Source organism: Typopeltis vanoorti, chromosome 22, assembly GCF_054136105.1.
Source record: "Typopeltis vanoorti isolate ZY-2024b chromosome 22, IOZ_Tvanoo_1.0, whole genome shotgun sequence".
Classification (NCBI taxonomy): domain Eukaryota; kingdom Metazoa; phylum Arthropoda; class Arachnida; order Uropygi; family Thelyphonidae; genus Typopeltis; species Typopeltis vanoorti.
The window spans coordinates 13,785,132-13,806,853 of NC_143570.1; the positions used below are offsets into that span (position 1 = coordinate 13,785,132).

At 37.3% G+C, this 21,722-nt stretch overlaps 1 protein-coding gene across 4 annotated transcripts in view; it reads left to right on the forward strand.

The window, feature by feature from the left end:
- Nucleotides 1-21,722, forward strand: part of asl (chromosome segregation ATPase asterless) — a 385,090-nt gene that overhangs the window by 35,571 nt on the left and 327,797 nt on the right. For 3 of the 4 annotated variants that reach the window (XM_090412113.1, XM_090412114.1, XM_090412117.1), the window contains exon 3: nucleotides 13,998-14,110. In XM_090412113.1, the coding sequence (XP_090268239.1) occupies nucleotides 13,998-14,110 (113 nt within the window). Of the gene's footprint in view, nucleotides 1-13,977; nucleotides 14,111-21,722 lie in introns of all 4 variants that reach the window. The other variant, XM_090412116.1, reaches the window with a different exon arrangement.

Genomic DNA, 21,722 nt, shown 5'->3' on the forward strand with positions numbered 1-21,722 from the left:
CACCAATCTGCGGCAGACATCAGGTGGAAAACTCCAGACAGTATGTCGAGGACATACTCCTCTGGATCTCAATCGTTGCTCCAGTTCGTCCCACAGATGTTCGATGTTGTTGAGGTCCAGGTCCGACTGCCCTGGCCTGTGCAGGTCAGGACTCTGCACAGGCCAGGACAATCATTTAGCACCTATTTCTTTATACCATCCCATAACAGCTGCAACTTTGTGGCATGGTGCATTATCGTCTTGATAGTAACATGGGTCCGTTCCATAAAAACTCCACAGTGTAGGAAGCATCTGATTTTCCAGAATATCAAGGTATTGAGTTGCCTTTATGGAACCATGGACAACAACCAGTGGTCCCACTCCAAATTAGCTGAATACATCCCACACCATTACTCTTCCCACCAAACTTTACTGTGGGTACAATACACTAGGGTACAATAACCACACTAGGCTGCTTCCACACCCACACCCTGCTATCAGACTGGAAACAGGTGAACATTGATTGTTCCAGAGTACCGTTTTTCACAGGTCAATTGTCCAATTCACATGCTCTTTGCACCAGGCCATACTAACTGCTTTGTTTGTTGTTATGATGTTCAGCTTTTGTGGCACTGCTCTTCTGTGGAAACCCAGTAAATGGAGTTATTTTTGTACAGTTTAGTGTTCATCATGGTGATTCTGACACTCTGGAACTCATCATGGATAGTCTGTGCTGATTGTAGCCTGTTTTTGCGTGCCACCACCCGTTTTAACACCCTCTTGTCCCTGTCAGTCATTTTTGGTGGCCGCCCTGGGTGTTTTTTGGCACTAGTGATGCCAGAATGTTTCCATTTGTTGACCATATCGCTAACAGTTGATTCTGGATGTTCCAGTTCAGCGGCAATGATATGTATGGACATGCCACCAACGTGACAGCCTACGATGACACCTCTGTTGAAGTCACTGAGTTCACATTGTGTTGCCATATCACCTGTATTCAACTGCTACGATGAAATGCTGCTTCCTACTATCTGGGTGTTCCAGATTATTAACAAATCTGGAACACCCAGATAGTAGGTGTTCCAGATTTGTTACATTTACACTTTGTAACAAATAGTTGAGAACTCATGGATATATTACAAGCATCTGTATTTAAGTTTTGTAGGAAAAGCATACAAGGTCCTCAGAGGAAAGCTTTTCAAAAACACCACAGTTATATGGGGTAAATGTAACATTATAGAGTAATGCATAGTCTATATACATAATCTACCAATAATTGTCCAGACACCCCTGTTATTTCAATAACTTGAAATAACAGGGGTGTCTGGACAATTATTGGTAGATTATGTATATAGACTATGCATTACTCTATAATGTTACATTTACCCCATATAATTGTGGTGTTTTTGAAAAGCTTTCCTCTGAGGACCTTGTATGCTTTTCCTACAAAACTTAAATACAGATGCTTGTAATATATCCATGAGTTCTCAACTATTTGTTACAAAGTGTAAATCTTATCTCTATTCGGTCTACTTATGTTGTCAATTTGCCAATTTACTTTGCAATCTTCACTAAAAATTGTGCCTAAATATCTGAAATGTGTTACATAAGTTCTCCATTCAGGATGCAGTTGATGTTTTCTACCTATTTTCACTGTCTTGGTCTTTTGATTGCTGATTTTTATGCCATACAGTAGCCACCCAGATGAGGTACATATGCTAATGCCTAATTATCTACACCCATATCTAGAGTTTACATCTCAAATACGTCATTAGACTAGTCAAGATGGGAAAAAAGTTGCTGTTTTTTGGATAAATCTAATTTCCAGCTATGCCAAGTGAAAGGAAAGTAATTGGTCCCTAATCCAGCAGAAACAGGCAAGTAGTGATAGTGTTATGGTGGATTTTTCCATAATACGTATGGATTGTACTAATGCTAAAAAAAATATTTAGAGCAGAAGTGTGTTTTAGCAAGATAATGTGTTGTACTTTGTTGCCAGGGGTGGCTTGTGAATTATGACAGTAGCTTCATGTGTTACCATGACATGCATGAATTTGGTGGATTTGAATACCATAGAACATCTCTGAGATTACTTAGATTGAGAGAGAGATGTTATTTTAATCCCCCCCCCCCAGCAATTGCAGCTCTCTGAGAAACAACCTTGACAATGGTGAAGTGCATACCTCCTGAAACATTCAGAGGTTTAACAGAGTCCATGCCATTTGTTCTTGCAGCAAAAGGGTGCCTATGGATTATGACAATGGTGACAAAATTTTGACTGGGCAGTGTATATGAGGTAACTTCCAGAAGTTCTGCTCTTCCTTTTCATGGTTAGGCTATTGCTTTCCACTATTTTGAAATATGAGAATGACATAAATTGGTTAGAAGAGCTCTTACGTAATAGAGGAGATTTTTTATAGGTAGCAGGGTTTATCCAGGTTACCAAAGATTTGGAATACCTAGTATATATATCTGAGCAAAAATATATTGAACAAAACAACCAAACAATGTGAGAAGAACAAAAAAAAAAAGCATAATAAAGCCTCAGACTGTATTTTATTTCTACAATGTTTATTTTTCAGTCTTTAAGATTTTATGTATTTTATGATGCTGTAGTGACTATAGTGAAATGTTGGTAATTACATTTCATGTGTGGAAATTGGAAATTTATTATTATTTTTATATCACTTCCACATGGGAGGTCACAAAACCTGTAATTCAGCAGTGCTGTGTATGGGCAAGCTTTTTTTTTTTTTGAAGACTAGAGATATTCATATGGAAAAATTGAATGGGGATTGTTGTTCCAAAAAACAGAGGTAGATTAAATGATAAAAGCTGAGAAGTAGTTTGATAAGTTTGGAGCAATTGCATCTGGATATTGCCAGCCATTCACTTATATTTTTACTTGATTAGAAGAAAGTGGAGAAATAGTAGCAGCCAGTTCAGTGGAGCATCTCCCATGAAAATACCTATACATACAAATTCAGTATCGCAAGGGAGGTTTATGGGAATACACTCACCGGCATTCATGAGTTGCCTTAGTGCAGACCACTTAGAAAACATAGGTGCCTATTAGTCCATTTTGATAAGGTTTCGCTGGCCTGACAGCTGTTTCGAACTGATTGTTTCTCACGTTTTCTAAGTGGGCTGAAAATAATCTAGTGAATTTCAATGATATTAAAACACCATCTTGTTTTATTACTAGGAAGAAAGATCATGCTTCACTCCTCCCCAACTTCTGATAATTTTACAATCAAGATCAATTTTCTTTTCCTAGGATGACTTTAGCATGTAGCCTATCCTGGTAGAAACACATAACATTCACAGCACCCAAAAACTAAGTATTCTTTTTACTAAAATAAAGAGCCAAAAGGCTTCAGTTCAGCAATGCAAAATTATATAAGTCGATATTAGATCCATTATTATTTCAAAGCTGAATGTAAAAGTTATGAAAGTTTCATAAAAATAAGTTGATCCGAGAGTTTACAAGAATACGCTCACCGGCATTCATGAGTTGCCTTAGCGTGGATCACTTAGAAAACATAGGTGCCTATTAGTCCATTTTGATAAGGTTTTGCTGGCCTGACAGCTGTTTCGAACTGATTGGTTCTCATGTTTTCTAAGTGGTCCATGCAAAGGCAACTTGTGAATGCTGGTGAGTGTATTCTAGCTAATCTTTACCCACCTTTGAATTCAAAGAGAGTGGTGGAATTCACATTTTTGTACTGTCATCAGAAAAGCTATGGATAGGATTTGAGATTAGTGTGAGAAAGTCATTGATATGTAGGAGGAAGAGTATGTGTGAAACACTGAACAAGTGCCCCAGCATTGATAGAGAAATCTGATGAGAGCAAACCATATACCATGACATTCATTGAATGACCAGTGAGGAAACTGGCAATCTGCTCACAAAGGATAGAATAAAGACCATAAGATACGCTAGCTTGGTAAGCAAACTTTCATGCTAGACTCAGCTTGATTCCCTCAAAAGTAGTGAGACAAATTTCTCACTTTTCCATGGCTGGTATCCAAAGGTGGGTAAGGGTTAGCTGGGGGATCTAGCTAATCCTTACCCACCTTTGAATTCAAAGAGAGTGGTGGAATTCACATTTTTTATCACTAATTAGTGAGGTGCCAGGTAGTGAAGTTGGCCATTAATGATCTTATGCATTACAATGGGACAATAGCTTGATGGCTGGCTTTTATTTCCCCATTTTAATGTGGAAATAAAATGGATGGGCTAATTACCTATATAAGCAGTATGACAGCTTATATAGGTAATTCTGGAGCACAGGTTTCTAGTACATTTAGGACTTATTACTATTGAGATTCTTGAGGATTTTTCTGATGTCCTTCTTACAAAAGATCAAAGAAAGCATGCTGTGAGCATTGGTTGCTTTGCTTTGGTTGTCTGTATAGAAGTTGGAGAAAAGGATGGATGTCAAGAGATCTACCTCGATTTAGGTGATGTCACTATGGTAATATCAGGATGTGAGATGGGGAAACGAGGAATGTCAGAAGTGATGTCCAACAGCATTTGCAAGGGACAGGAAGGCTTGATCTGCCATTTGAGCAGAGCAAAGATTTTTCATTTGGCCCTTTACAAAATGTGCTTTGGATTTTTGACATTTTTTTCATGTTGATGACAGTTGCTTCCACAATAATGGAAGTAAGTTTCCAATCCTGTGCTATTCTTGATACCCTTAAGCCTAACATTAAAAAAGCAGTTATTGCATAGAATTGGAACATTGGAGTATGTAACATTCATAAATATATCATTTGTTATTGGAAAGGTGGATGGTAGGATTGCTATCAAACTTTGTCCCACCTGTATTCAAGTTAAAAAAAAATAATGAAATATTGGTAATAAATTTCATCTGTGGAAATTGCAAATTTATATCCTAGAACAGTGCTTTCCTGAGCTGGTTTATTGGCACGATCATATATCAGATATATGAATTTTTTTATTACAGTACTAGTGATCTTTGATCACAAATTTCATTAAAAAAACAATTAATTTATAAATGCATACAAGAAAATAAAATGATTGACACACACACACACACACACACACACACACACACACACACACACACACACACACACACACACACACACACACACACACACACACACACACACACACACACACAAAGAGACAGCTGAATTGTACTTTGGCATGGAATATGAAATATTAGCTTCTTAAAACTAAGATAGAATGCTTAAAACATCAAACGAATATGCACATATAGATGAAACTGAAGTGCAAAGACATATCACTTCTATATTCTTGCATTTAGTGAGGTAACAGCAAACCAAAGTTTGCATTATATAAAATGGAAAGTTTTTCTACACAGTGCACAAATGATAGTTATTCCTGGCAACTTGCTGTATTTGTCAGCTTACTTTATTTTCACAAATTGAATGCAGTTTGTGCTGTTGGCAAAAGTTTATAAGGAAGAATAAATTTAATTCTTAACCAACTGTTCCTTTTTTTTTAAAAGTCAGTACTTAAAAAAAGCAACATAGTGATGATGATTCATTTTCACTAATTGGTTTTGTAAATCTCATCATAACCATATTTGCACTTTAATACCAAAGAAAAAATGGGAGGAAAAAAAAAAATCCCTTTTCCTCACATGCTAGGAATGTACTTTTTTTTCTACCAAGTCATGATTGTTTTTACTTTAATTCCATTTATGTTGACTGGTAATAAAGTTGATGATCGATTGTATTGTATTAGATGCAAATGGCTATGATGAAATATGAAGGCGGTCTGAAAAGTTTTTGGCCTTGCCAAGAACTTTTCAGAAGTTTTTGCCTACTTTTAATCAAAAGTAGATGGCAACACTATCGGCACGATTTTTTTTTTTTCGAAGTTGGTACATCTGTCATAAGCATCAGCAGTGAAGGTGTGTTCATTAGGGATGAGAAGACCCAGTGATGTCCATGAGAACAATCTCCATACCCATGATACTGACACTGTCAGCCCACCGTGCAGTCTGGTTGACCAGAAACAGGCTTGGTGGTCATAATGGTTTGGCTCATGAGTGTATCTATCAGAGAAAACAGATTTGTGATTATATATATATATGTATATATATACACATATACATACACACATGAGGGTGGTCTGAAAAGTTCTCGGCCTCTATTATAGATGCCAACACTTTTGGCAACAAATCCATAGTATATCAGTGCTGTAGAGGTTGACGGTAGGGGGGAGGACCAAGAGATATGAAGAAAGAAGGAAACTGTGGACATGTTTGTGTTACACTTTCATGGAACAGTTCACAGCACAAAGAGAAACAATCAAACAAGTCCAGTTGACCTCAACACCTCATCCCAGTCATGCCATCAGGAACATAATGCTTCTTCTTATTGTGCTATCTTCTATCGAAGGTCAGCGACCATCTTGGCGAACAAACTGCGCTCTTGTGCTAATCTGAGCAGTTGTGCACTGCTCTTTCCTGTCCACATCTTTGCTCGCCATGGTGGTTGTTCTGGAGATAAGGTAGAGCAGTAGTTTGCTTTCTGCTCCGCAGTATTACAGACGTACACAGTATAATCATATTGCCATCTGCAAATCTCTGATCACAAGCTTTTCCGTCATCATTTGGCTTCAACCTTGTGTCAGTACTGACGATGCTGCTTCCTAATGTCAGGGGCAGTGACCCCAGCAGGTGCTTATTTAATGGCGGCACTACTCGCCATGTCACCGAGTTGTCATTGGGCTTTGTGAGGTTTTAAGTGAAACAGAGTTGCCACTTCTGCTCCCTCACGCCCTGATAGCTCAGTCGCTGTTGGTCCACGGCTGCTTATTCGCCAGATTGCTCTGCTTATATCTCAGCTAGCTTCCATATCTGAAGGCTGTTCCCCGATCCGCCACCTGGGGACACCCGGTAGTAGTCAGCTCTGCCCCGGGAACATAATGCTAAAACTGCAATAACACACAAGAAACAATAAGTGGATTAGAATAAGCGTATGAATTAGAACTATATTGTAAGAAAATCACATTTCTTGTTTTCAGTAGTATTAGCTCTGAGGTACAGTAATGAAGCCGACTTAATTGTAAGCCAATAAATTATTTGCCCTCCCACCTCTTCACTCATTATTAACAATAGAGAACACAGCTGTGTTCTCTATTGTTTGGCTATGAACAAGTCCAAGTGTGAATTAAAGCTTAAAATCTGTAACTGTGTAAAAATGATAAACTAACATGAACAGATTCATATATTACTTTACTGCAAAATACTGGAGCAAAACAAAATTTCATTCTTGATGTTTTATTTAAAGAATAATGGAATTATCAGATTTTTTTTTTCATTAAAACTAGCTTTTGATTTAAAAAATAAATTGCATATTAGATAATTATATTTTCATGAATGCAAAAAAACTGCAATGCAGGGAAATAATTCAGATATGTACATGTAAAATGCATGTATTTAAGTAGCAGCTGCCGTGCTAAATGTACTAGTGTTTACCTCATAAGCAAACTCAAAATAATTAATACCATGGTCACAGACACATTAAGTAAATTCCTCCTGCTTATTTTGCAATAGAAGTAAAGCTCAATTATTTTTATTATTTCGTGACACTTCCAAGGAGATCCGAAAACTCATCGAGGGAGGACACCTACACTAACGCTACAACTCTCCATCTCCACCACTACATCGAACCTCTACTACCATCATCATCTACATCAATGCCATCTATTGCCCACCACCACTTGTATTTTGTATGTAAATTGTGTGTGTTCTGAAGGGCCCATTTGTCTATATGCAGGATGAAAAAACTTGAGTTTCCAGGAGGAAAAAACCCTGCTACCTCCATATGAGATTGGCTAACTCACCTTCAATTGAAAAAATCCATATAAAGATTCCTCTTAGGTGGTTGCCTAAGTTGATAGCACATCTGCCCAACAGATTGGGCAGATGAGCTATCAACTTAGGCAACCACCCTGTCCTTCCAAACCAGTTTGTATATACACACTATCTTTACCTTACATTAAAGGTACAGTAGATAGATTGGACTATCTTCTTCTTTTTCTACAATGTCACAGGATTAGAACAGTTCATAAACAACTGGACAAAATTTCTTTCCTCCTGGGGGGGGGGGGGGAAGATTGATTGCCAGAATCCTTTTTTTTTTTTTCAGATGTTTACACCTTAAAGTTACATTGATGTGATCCCTAGTATTTCGGACAAACAGGATGGCCTCCATTGTTAGGAAGCAAAATCATAAAAAAACATATATACATCCCAAAAGCAGATCAACACTGCATGCCTTGGCTAAAGATCACTCCATGAGATGGAAGAAAGCCAAGTTATTGTACTAATCATATTTCAAGTTGCATGAATGTTGGAAGGTTTGAGTTCTACAAAATCTGATAATCCTGACAGAAATTAATAGTGTGATTCTAAACAAATTTTGAAACACCACTTTATTTTCCTTGTAACAGTAATTACGGAAGATTGCCATGAGGAATGCAACTCCCACCTTCTGCTTTAAGAATGTAACTACCTTTCTTGAGGTTAACTTATTTTAATTTTTATTATTTTATTATCTATATCTTCAAGTGAAGGTCTAAGTCATGGGTCTTCAACCTTTCAGACAGTGTGGGCTGCATTAAAAATTTCAATGAAGCCCACAGGCCACTAAGCTATACTGCAGTATTTAGAATTGTAAGATGCTTTCCAGATTCACAAGGAATGGTGTGCATTTGATACTTTACATAAAATCCTATAAAAATAAACAAACTCAGCTTTAAGAGCATAGGTAGGAGTCAGGTTCACGATAAGTAAATACAATCGATACTTGAAAAAAGGTAATTTAATGAAGAAAACATTCATTTTTTACAATGTCAATGGGCAACTTGGCATTGTTTTTCCTTGACCAGCTTGTCGATGTTGGCATCAATGTTGGAAGTTGCTATGCACAGAGTATTCTCGAGATGTTGGTCCGTAATCCGAGTTCTTCTCTTGGACTTCACATGCTTCATTCTGGAGAAGAACTGCTCACATAAGTATGTGCTTCCTAACAAAGTGCACATCTTCAAAGATTAGGGAATGCGTCCTCAGAAATGTAGTCTTTGTAAAATGTAAGCAAGGGCACATCGAATAATTTTTCTCTTAAAGAAGAGTTGTTTTGGAGTTCAAGCAGCTCCATTTGTAGTGAGCCTGGCATTTTGGCAGCATTGACACTGAATGGCATTGAAAATAAATCTAAAGAAGACTATTGGTTACGAAAATCACTAAATCTCTCTTTGAACTCGCTTCGCAACATGGCTAATTTTGTAGCGTATTCATCAAGAGACGAACAGTTGGACTCAGTGAGAAGCTGAAAATGAGTTGTCTTTTTTTGCGCGTTGTGCCTCCGAAAGTTTAAGCTTGGCCACAAAAGCTTTGATGTGATCAAACAGTTGATCTTTGGATTGTAGCTGTGTATTTAGGTCATTCAAATGCAATGAGATGTCGGTCACAAAGGCAAAGTCTGTCATCTATTTTGGATCGTTAAATTCCACAATCGGATTCCTCTTCGTTTGCATGAACTGCTGTATTTCGTTCCTAAGTCAAAGACTGTTTTAAGAACCTTCCCTCTGCTCAACCAATGCACATCACTATAATAAACCATATCGTCGTGATCCACTTCGCACTCTTGAGTCAAAAACTCTTGTAATTGACAATGATTCAATCCTCTTGCCCTAATAATGTTGACGACAGTCACAATAACTTTCATGACATTCTCAAATCCAATAGTTTTTGTGCACAAATTCTCCTGGTGGATTAAACAGTGGTAATGGACGAAATCCGTAGCAGTGCAATAAACCCTTCGTTCTTTCCCACCATAGCAGGGGCACCATCAATTACCACACCCTCAAAGTTGGTTAAGCTGAGGTTGAAATGCTGCAGCGTTTTCTTGGCGGCTTCAAGAATATCAGTGCCTTTCTTCGTTCCCTTCATAGATACAAGCGCTAGCAGTTCTTCTGTCACATTGAATTTTTGATCAATGCCACGGACAAAAATAGCCAGTTGTGCTGTATCCTTCACATCTAAAGCAAGTGAATATGACGTAAATTCAGATGACCGTTTTTTAAAGTTCCTTTAATTAGCAAGTTCTTAGACATTCGTGCTCCAGTTACCCCCAGCCAAACTCAGTTTTTTAAACAATTCCTTATTATTTGGGCACAGAATATCCCCAGCAATGATGAGACCCTTTTTCACAAACTCGCCATCCAAGAAGGCTTTTGATTTTTTAGCAATTTTTTCAACTATTACATAACTTAGAGTAATTATTTGGACAGTAGATCAAGTGTTAACTAATAAATATTTATTAAACCTACTAGTTTCACAAACTTTAGCTGTTGGCATCTTCAGGGTACAAGCACTTAGGTTAAAAAAACATTATACAAATATGAATAACTGTAAAATTCTAACGATTATAGTTACAAACTGAAATAGCATTGAACGTGAGGGATACACGTATCGCGTGTACATGATTAACTAGTTGTTGCTAAGGAACGTTCTGTAGGTTGCATTGAAGTTGATTTCCTGTGTGTTAAGAAATCTAATTAAGGTTTTCCATATTCTGGGAGTATTAAACCCTGGTTCCTGTTAAGTTTATCAACAGAGTGAGCAATTGTAACTGCTTCTTGAAACATTCGAGAGTGGTAGTCTTCTTCTATGTAAGGGGAACAGCTTTTATCCCACTCAATGACATGGTTAGTTATAGAAAAATGAGATGACAAGCCTGATATGTTTTGTCTGTTGTTTTTGACTTAACCAATGACATCAAGAAGCCTGCCCGATGTAACTTGAACCACATGAGCATGGAATATTGTAAACTCCAGCATATTTATAGAACGGATGGTTATCTTTTGGAGATCTTAGTAGTTTACGAATTGTTTCTGTAGGTTTGAATGTCTCTCTTATTTTGTGTGGTTTGAGGAGACTAGCAAGCTTGTTGGAGATGCCACTCACATATGGAATTGCGATAGTTTTGATATATTGAATATCCTCTCGCTCTCTTTGTTGTGGTTCAGAGAAAAGGATTTTGTTGATGAGTCTTCGTGGGTAGCCGTTCAAGTAAATATTATTAGATATCAATGTTAACTCTTCTTGAAGGTCCTTGTTATCTGTTGTGAAGCGGACAGCTCTTTTCTTTAACATGTGTACTACGCTGAGTTTGTGAGAAATATGGTCAGAGGAGCTGAAATGTAGATAGCGACCTGCATTCGTAGGTTTCCTGTAAACTGATAGGTTTATATGGTAATTAATTTGCTTCTTAATTAAGATGTCTAAGAATGGCAGTTGTTTGCCTCTTTCAAGTTCCAGAGTAAATTTAATAGAATAATAAAAAGAGTTGATCTTATTGAGGAAGTCAAGTAGGTCATCCTTGTTGTGGTTCCATACAATGAAGATGCCTTCCACATATCTCCACCAAATTGTTGGTTTAGGAATTATTTGAGATAGGATTTTATTTTTGAGATGTGCCATAAATAGGTCAGCACAAGAAGGTGAAAGTGGACTCCTCATTGCCAAGCCAGTTAATTGTTGGTAAATCGTATTCTTCCAAAAAAAATAGGTATTTTTATTTCCAACAATTAATTGGCTTCGTAATGGGAAGTCCACTTTCACCTTCTTGTGCTGACCTATTTATGGAACATCTTGAAATAAAATCCTATCTCAAATAATTCCTAATCCAACAATTTGGTGGCGATATGTGGATGACATCTTCATTGTATGGAACCACAACAAGGATGACTTACTTGACTTCCTCAATAAGATCAACTCCTTTCATCATTCTATTAAATTTACTCTGGAACTTGAAAGAGGCAAACAACTGCCATTCTTAGACATCTTAATTAAGAAGCAAATTAATTACCATATAAACCTATCAGTTTACAGGAAACCTACGAATGCAGGTCGCTATCTGCATTTCAGCTCCTCTGACCATATTTCTCACAAACTCAGCGTAGTACACAGGTTAAAGAAAAGAGCTGTCCGCATCACAACAGATAACAAGGACCTTCAAGACGAGTTAACATTGATATCTAATAATCTTTACTTGAACGGCTACCCAAGAAGACTCGTCAACAAAATCCTTTTCTCTGAACCACCACAAAGAGAGAGTGAGAGGATACTCAATATATCAAAACTATCGCAATTCCGTATGTGAGTGGCATCTCCAACAAGCTTGCTAGTCTCCTCAAACCACACAAAATAAGAGTGACATTCAAACCTATAGAAACAATTCATAAACTACTAAGATCTACAAAAGATAACCATCCTTTCTATAAATGTGCTGGAGTTTACAATATTCCATGCTCATGTGGTTCAAGTTACATCGGGCAGACATCAAGAAGCCTCGAAATTGGACAGAAGGAGCACATTGGTTAAGTCAAAAACAACAGATAAGACATATCAGGCCTGTCATCTCATTTTTCTATAACTAACCATGTCATTGAGTGGGATAAAAGCTGTTCCCCTTACATAGAAGAAGACTACCACTCCCGAATGTTTCAAGAAGCAGCTACAATTGCTCGCTCTGTTGATAACCTTAACAGGAACCAGGGTTTAATACTTCCAGAGATATGGAAAACCCTAATTAGATCTCTTAACACACAGGAAATGAACTTCAATGCAACCTACAGAAAATCCCTTAGCAACAACTAGTTAATCATGTACACGTGATATGTGTATCACTCGCGTTCAATGCTATTTCAGTTTGTAACTATAATCGTTAGAATTCTACAGTTATTCATATTTGTGTAATGTTTTTTAACCTAAGTGCTTGTACCCTGAAGATGACAGCAGTAAAGTTTGGTGAAACTAGTAAGTTTAATAAATATTTATTAGTTAACACTTGATCTATTATCCAAATAATTACTCTAGTTAGATGATCAAGAAAATAAACATTCATTATTACATAACTTACTTTGACGCACGCTTTGCTCTCTTCCCTCTTCCTTTTAAACGTACCCTGCTGGCATTTTTAATCAATTTGGAGACGGTTCACTTTGTTCACACAAAGCCGCCCTTGAAGGTGATCGAAATTGGACGCATGCTTTGTCTCATAGTGTCGTTTTATATTGTATTCTTTTGATACTGACACTGACTCACGACAAATTAAACACACTGGCTTATTGTTGATCGGCACAAAACAGTATAAATTGGTCCACTTTTGATTATCAAGAATCACTTGATTTATGCTTTTTTCTCATAGATGCCATAGTGATGGAAGGTGAACCCAAAAAATGATCCAAAATGACTGTGTAATGGTTATTATTCACAGAATATATCTCACACTAATGAAAAAAGTCTCGCAATATAAAACCACAATAGGTTATGGCTGACACGACAAACCTGCGTGCTCTTTTACACAAATATCACATTGTTTACGACTGACTGTGGATGAGATCCTCTTATATTTATATGAAAATAACGAAGTATCGAGAACCTTCGAGATGTATCTGGAACTACTCATACTACTGCTTCAACCATGTACCTGTGACGTTAGTAGTAGTACTTAAGTACTTAGCACTGGTAGATGACTGAAGAAGCATGTCTATTTGATATTTATTTTTATAGGATTTTATGTAAAGTATCAAATGCACAGCGTTCCTTGTGAATCTGGAAAGCATCTTACAATTCTAAATACCGCAGTATAGCTTAGTGGCCTGCGGGCCACTAAGCTATACTGCGGTATTTAGAATTGAAATAATTTTTTATTTAATCGCATTTTAATGTTAAGTAGTTATTTTTTCAAAATATCCAACGGGCCATGTGTTGAAGACCCCTGGTCTAGATATTGCTAGATTGAATTGGTGACACATCAGCCTATAATTTAATATTGAATTTAATTATTTATTATTGATCCTGTTCCAAGTAATTATTTTTCCTGAAAAATTCATCGTTGCTGTTTATGCATTAATTCAAATAATATATTTAGTTAAAAGACAAAGTTTTTTTATAATTATGAAAATTACAATTATTATAGCTCTGTGTTGAAAATCTTAGCTACAAGATAATCTTGCAACAGCATTTGATGATTTGATTGATGATGATGATGAGGATGAAGATCAATATGATGGATCAGAATTTGAATCTGATGAGGAATCTGATGAATCCAGGTAGGAAAAGAATATGTAGATAATATTAAATGTCTATGCAATGCTATTTTTAACAGAATTTTATAGTTTTATATAAAGTTGATTATTTCAGAAGTATGGCACTTTTCTGTTTCTGTAGAGAGAGAGAGAGAGAGAGAGAGAGAGAGATTGATAACATGCTGAATGTCAGATAGGCAGTATATATATATTCTCTAAATCATAAAATAGTAGATGAATATGAAGGTCGAATTCCAGTTGATTGGAGTAGAGCTCTCATAATACCCATCTATAAAAAAAGGGAAATAAAACTGAATGTAAGAATTATAGAGGTATTTCCCTACTGAGTGTTCCTGGTAAGATTTATGCATGCATAAATGAGAAAAGGCTAAAAAAAATTGTGGAAACGGAAGAATGTTTTGGCCAAATAGAGGTTGTCATTTTAATATTAAAATGCGAGTAATTGGTAAAGATTTCACTTTAACATTCAACAAATAGTTGAGAAATCTCTGTATTTAAGTTGTAAGTCTGCAGTTAGAATTGATTGAAGATTGTTTGATGCTAAATCAGATCTGAGACAATGGTGCACATTATCTCCACTATTATTAATCATCTGTATGGATCACATTATGAGGAAGAGTGGCATTAAACTGGATATCAAAATTGGATATGTTGTATTCCTAAATAAATCTAGTATAAGTCTGCTGGATTTCCTGGCTAAATTGAGTATCTACTATAATAAATTTGGTATGAAATCAGCACCTTCTTTATTTTACCTTCTATTACTGTTCTGAGAAGTCCTCCTTCCATCCTTTCAATGTGTCCAAAATATTTTAACTTTCTTCTGTCAATATCCTTAAGGAACCTTAAAGTTCTACTGATCTTTTCTAACACCCATTCATTTGAATGCCTTTCGGTATATGATATCCTCAACAGCCTTCTGTAACACCATCTCAAAAGGAGCTATCCTTTTTCTTATCTGTCCTCTTTAGGTTCCAAGTCTCACATCCATAAATTGCTGTTGGAAAAACAACTGCATCCAAAAATCCTCAACTTTGTTCTTGTGGAGATGAATCCATCCCTCCAGATTTTAGACAATTCTCTGACTGTTGTTTTAGCCATTCCTGATCTTCTTCCGACATCTTCTGAACAGCAATTCTTCACATTAATAATGGAATTCAGGTACTCAAACTTGCTGACTTCCTCAAATCTTTCTCCTTTAAGGTACACTTGTTTCTCAAGAGCATGTTTGTATTTCCTTTGAGAACCATAATCTTTGTATTGTGCTAGGATTGAGTTGAAGTCCTCTGTTATTACTCGCATTTTAATGTTAAAATGCGAGTAATTGGTAAAGTTACTTGATAAAGTTAACATGAACTCGTGTTCTTGTTAACTTTATCAAGAATTTGTCCTAGTTCCTCCTTGTCATTACTTATTTACTTAATCCTCTTCACTTCACCTGGGAGCATAGGTCTTCCACCACCATTTTCCACCAGACTCTGTTTCTTGCTTCTGCTTTTATTTGGTTCCAGTTTTTATTAATATTTGTTATTTCTTTCAGTGTCTGTCACTTTCTTCCGTACCTCTGCTTCCCCAGAAGGGCTTTCACAGAGGTGCCTCGTGTTCGTGTCAGTTCGTGTTCTATTTTCTTCATCCAGTATCACATTTTGGAAGGTTTCAGTTTGCATAGCAAAGATTTTTTTCTGAGACTGGGTTGCCAGCCCTGTGCTCAACCTTCCCCATTTATCCAGGCTTGGGACCGGCATGTCAAATTTTCACTAAGCATAGCTGGGTTCCTTGTCATTACAGAGGAGTATAGTATGATCAGCATACCTCATATTACTGATCAATCTACTACCTATCCTAATTCCTGTCTTGAGCTTATCCAATGCTTCATGCATGATGTCCTCTCCACATATATACTAAACAAGTGAGGAGAAAGTAAACTTCTTTTCCAACCTGAAGCCAATCAGTTAATCCAACACCTGTTCTTAACATGTCTTCTTGCTTCCTGCACAAGTTGGCTATCAGCCTGATAGTGTGTTCAGGAAAACTCATTCTTTTCATTACTTCAACGTTTCACATACTGAACACAGTCTCTGGTGCCCTTACCTTTCCTAAAACTTGCTTGTTCCTTGGGCATCTCTGCCTCAACTTTGGCCTCAATCCTATTTAGCATGATCTTCAATAAAATTTTGCTTGCATGAGATATTAAACTAATAGTTCTTTAGTTCTTGCAAGCCTTCGTATTTCCCTTCTTATGTAGTGGTATGAAAACCGACTTCTTCCAGTCTCTAGGCCATGATCCTGTCTCCCATATCCTTGTAATCAATCTATGAAACAGTCTTATCCCTCCATCCCCCTGTGGGATTATATAATCCCAGCAGAGTTAATTAACTCTGCTGGGATTCCATCTTCACCTGGGGCCTTATTGCTGTTAAGCTGCTTAACTGCTCTTTCAACTTCATACCTAAGTGGAGGAGGAGGTTCCGAATCGGAATTTTTCTGGTGAGAGGGCTCCTCCAAATTTTCTTTATCCACTCTAAAAGAGACATAAAAAGACAAAGACTCTGGAAATAGGCATGAACATTTATTATTATGATTACTGTTAGACCTCCAGGGAGTCGAGGATTTATCAATGGAGGCCGTACATCACCCACACCAGCTGTCATACCTTCTTTTAAACTCATTCACACTGGATGCACTTGCTCATGGTTCTGTGAGAGAAAAATCTAGCTCTCACCCCTTAAGCACACACACACATTTAACTTCCACAGATGCCCATTGTCCTCCATTGTTCTCTCGCAACTTCCATATAATGAAAAATTTTATCAATATTCTATAACGCCTTCCTAAAAGTTTATAGACCTCTATCCTGTTGCCCCTCTTTCTCTTGTATGTCAGTGCCTGCAGTCCACACACTTTCAATCTGCCCTCGTAATCTACATTCCATAATTTCAGCATCTTTGTAACTCTTCTTTGCAGCCTTTCTACAGCTCCTTTATCCCTTTGGAAACAGGTTACGAAATCTGCACACAGTAGTCCAGGTGCAATTGTATCAAGGCCTTGTAAAGAGGCAATATATCCCCACACGTCAATGTTTGTTTCAATATCACAGTTATCCTCTGAGTTGTATTTGCAATTTTTGCTATGGGACCCTTGAACTTCAAATTCTTGCCCACCATAACTCCAAGCCTCACCAGTTACTCCAAGCATAAACCCACCAATATACTATGCTGTTGGATATCTCATCACACCAAAGTGCATAACTTTACACTTACTAACATTTGAATTGACAACCATTATTGTTTACCTATGCTGCTAGCCTATTCAAACCACTGGAAATTCTGCATATTAGTAGCATCTCTGATTTCCCTGCCCATCTTTGCATTATCAGCAAACAATTGAATATCTCCTATCAGGCTCCTTCCAATATGAGACAACAATTATTATATCAAAACAAAGAGTATATTTGAAATTTTGGTTATACAGATTTAAAATAATCTTCCTCCATTATACAGGTGTTCGAAGGAATGGTGGAAGTCCTGAAAGGGAACCTCCTTCAGTGTCTGGGTCACACTGCATTGGATGTTTTCATATCACTGAAGCACTTCCCTTTCAAGGCATACTTCATCCTCGGGAAGAGGAAAAAGTCTGTGGGAGCCAAATCTGGCAAATGGGGGGGGGGGGATGTTCAATCACACAGATCAACTTTGAAGCCAGAAACTGCTTTACAGACAGCACACAGTGTGCAGGCATGTTGTCATGCAATAGAAACTAACTGTTGTGGAACATTTCTTTCCTGACACATTGCATGCATGCATACAGACATTATATTACTCCTAAATAATACTGACCATTCACTGTGGTACCCTCAGGAACAAATTTGCAGTGGATAACTCCAGCATTGTCTTGACCTGTGATTTTTGCAACCTGACTTTCTTCTGTCAGGGAGAAGCCATTCCATGCTATGGTGTTTCATTTCCAGATCAAACTGAAAACACCAGCTTTCATCACTGGTGACAATTCTTTGCAATACATCATGATCTTGATCAACAGCATGGATGAAATTTTAATAACATGCAACCGGTGCTTTCTCTGCTTGTGTGTCAATATGTGTGGCACAAACTTTGAACAAATCTTCCTCTTGTGCAAATCTCATTCTAAGATTAATCTAGCCATTTCCTTACTGACGCCAACTGTAGAACAAGTAACTTAGTGGTTATATGCCTGTCACTGACAACAATTTCGCTAGCTTTCACTACATTTTCATTTGTCTGTGCAGAAACTGGAAGTCCATAGCATGGTTCATCCTCCAGGGACTCCCTTCTCTCTTTAAACATTGAAAACCAGTGGAACACCTGTGCACAACTCAGGTAGTCATTGCTGTAAACTTTTTTTTTAGGTCTTGGTACACTTCTGTAGCAGTTTTTCCTAATTTACAGGAAAATAATAATAATAATAAAAATAATATTTTTATTTGTAAAAAGGACTCACCTCTAGTGTAGTTTTTTATTTTTGTAGCATAAACTTGAAAAAGAAATTATTGAATTTTCTGATGACACTTTCATTGCACCGAAGAACAGCTGACTTGTTTACAAGTGCCCATCACCTAACCACCATGTTGATTACTGCACCAGACAGTAGTGCACTTGTGCGAACATTGTACTTCCGAAGAGGAAGTTGAATAAGTGTGAGAGAGAGAAACAGAACAGCTGTCGCATACATGAGAACACAGAAAGAGACGACGTTCTAGAGAAGGGAGTTGGAAGTTTTAGGAAAGAAAATAGTTTTAAGGCAATTTCTGAAGCCAAAAAGGTGGAAAAGAGTGTTATGAGGGAAACAAATAATTATATTTATCTTTATTATTATAATTATGGCTATTTTGCCTGCTTCAGTTTAGGAGTGCCCCTGTTTAAATGTCATTGGCTATTTACTCACAGATTCTTAGGGCATGGTAGATGTAAATTTACCAAAAAGTATATGTAGCATAAGGAAGAGAAATTTGCACATACCTTTTTCTGGGTGTTGCGGCTTTTCTTCTTTATGCTATGTCCCAAATTGCCTACCTCCCCCAACAAACTACTGAGTGTGTGTGGGGGGGGGGGGGGTAGGCAATTTGGGAGAATTAAATTAGACAAACCCGGGTTTTTTTCCCAGTAATATATATATATATAAACATATATATTATATTACTATATTATATAGGGTGGGGGAAAGGTGAAAGGGTTGATTTTTTATATAGGGAGGGGGATGGTAGTCCACAGCATGGTTCACCCTCCAGGGACTCCCTTCTCTCTTTAAACAATGAAAACCAGTGGAACACCTGTGCACAACTCAGGTAGTCATTGCTGTAAACTTTTTTTTTTAGGTCTTGGAACACTTCTGTACCAACCCCCCCCCCGATCACAAAATACCCTTAAAAATAGTTTTCACCTAATGCACATACCAACACAAGCTTATGTCATGGTCGCACGTCACATATTCAATGAGTGCATAAACTTTACAAAAAGTACATACCAAAAAACCATCCTAACATACACCACTCAAAAAATACACATAACTTTCCTCAAAAAATGCCTCGATCACAACATCACACCAAAATTCGCCACGGTACGCGGAAACAAAAAAATTTGCTACCGAGCATCCCGTGCCCTCATAAAACAAGCCATAAACAACAGGTTTAAAAAGAAACAACAAGCATATTCATACATTCACAAAACAAAAAACAGATTGAAAAAGCTACTAACCACAAACGAATGGGCAGTCTTTTGGGATAATACCCAATCTCACATCAACGACTACACGCTATTATTAGAAGATTGACATGCAAAGAAATGGTACGCACTAACAAACACCCAATATAACAATTGCGTTGCTTCCAACCCTTCAGTTATTTCTGCCTTAGAACCAACAAAAAACAATTCCATCATCAATCTATTGCACCACAACCTCACGCCTGACGAAATCACCATCCTGAGCAAAGGATTAAACTTTGGTGTATCCCCTAAGTACATACAAAACAGAGACATCATTACCGAAATGCAAGAGAAATTAGAATATGACCCTAACAAAGAAGCAATATTCCACAAAATTAACAACATCATAAACAGTAAAATAATAATTAAACCAAACATCAACCCCAACTTACAAAAAGCCCTTTTATCCCTAAAGAGGAACCTGAACATTATTATCAATAAAGCTGACAAAGGGGACACTGTAGTCATCACAAACCAAACCGATTACCACAACAAAATAACAGCCATCTTAACCGACCAACACACCTACCGAAAAATACAAATTGACCCCATCCCCGACCTCATAAAACAAATCAACAGTACCCTACACATCGTAAAAAATGAAAATAAAATACACAAAACCACACTGAAAAACACAACCCCCCGCACCACATGCACCCCTTGTATGTTCGGACAAATAAAAACCCACAAAGATGGGTACCCGATGAGACCAATAGTCTCCTACAAAAATACCACCACAGCCCCTTTATCAAAATTCGTAGCGAAACTTCTCAAACCATTAATTACAATGTCTAACTTCATGATAAAAAACACGGACTACCTTTTCGAAAAAATAAAAAACCTAACCCTATCCCAAGATGACATCCTCACTTCATTGGATGCGGCCTCTTTATATACTAACGTCGACGTCCCCAGAACTTTAGACATCGTACACACACACACTACTCACAGAAGACCACACCCTACACTCTCGTACTAAACTAACGCCCATTGACATTATTAACTTAATAAAACTAATAATCTCGGCAAACTTCTTCAAGTTCAACAACAACATGTACATTCAAATCTTCGGACTCCCCATGGGCCAAAACATCAGTGGACAACTAGCGGAATTATTCCTAGCACATATAGAATCACTCCTACTCCACCCTTCCCTTCCCCCCGCCATCACCTTTTATGGCAGATACGTGGACGATATTCTGTGCATTGGTAATCCCACACACATCACCACCTTAAAAACATCCCTAAACGGTTACAGCAACAGACTAAAATTCACCACAGAAACCGAACAGAACAAATCCATCAATTTCTTAAACTTGACATTAACCAGAACACACAACAAAATAGCCACGAAAGTATACCACAAATCCTCGCATATCGGAAACTACCTCCATTTTCACTCATACCATCCATATTCTGTTAAAAAATCTGTCATCTTATCAAAATTCATAAATGCCTACAAATTTTTAACCAATCAAAATAATCTAAATGCAGAAATAAAAAAAAACACAGATCTTCATAAATCGCAACTATCCTACACAACTGATTAACTACGCAAACAAGACGGCAAAAAACCGCCAAAACAACCCAAGTACCAAAAGAACTTCCCAACACAAAAAATTATCAAACTACCATACACCCAAAACACATACAAAGCTTATAAATACATCTTCAAACATACTGACTACAAATTGGTATTCACCACAAACCAAAAACTGGAAAATCTAAAATCCACCAAACCCCACATACAGAAAGAAATATTTGAACATCACAATGTAGTCTATAAATTTCCCTGCCAAAAAGACTGTGATATCACCTACACAGGTTCCACCATCAGGTCTTTATGGGCAAGACTACAAGAATACTACTGCGATTGT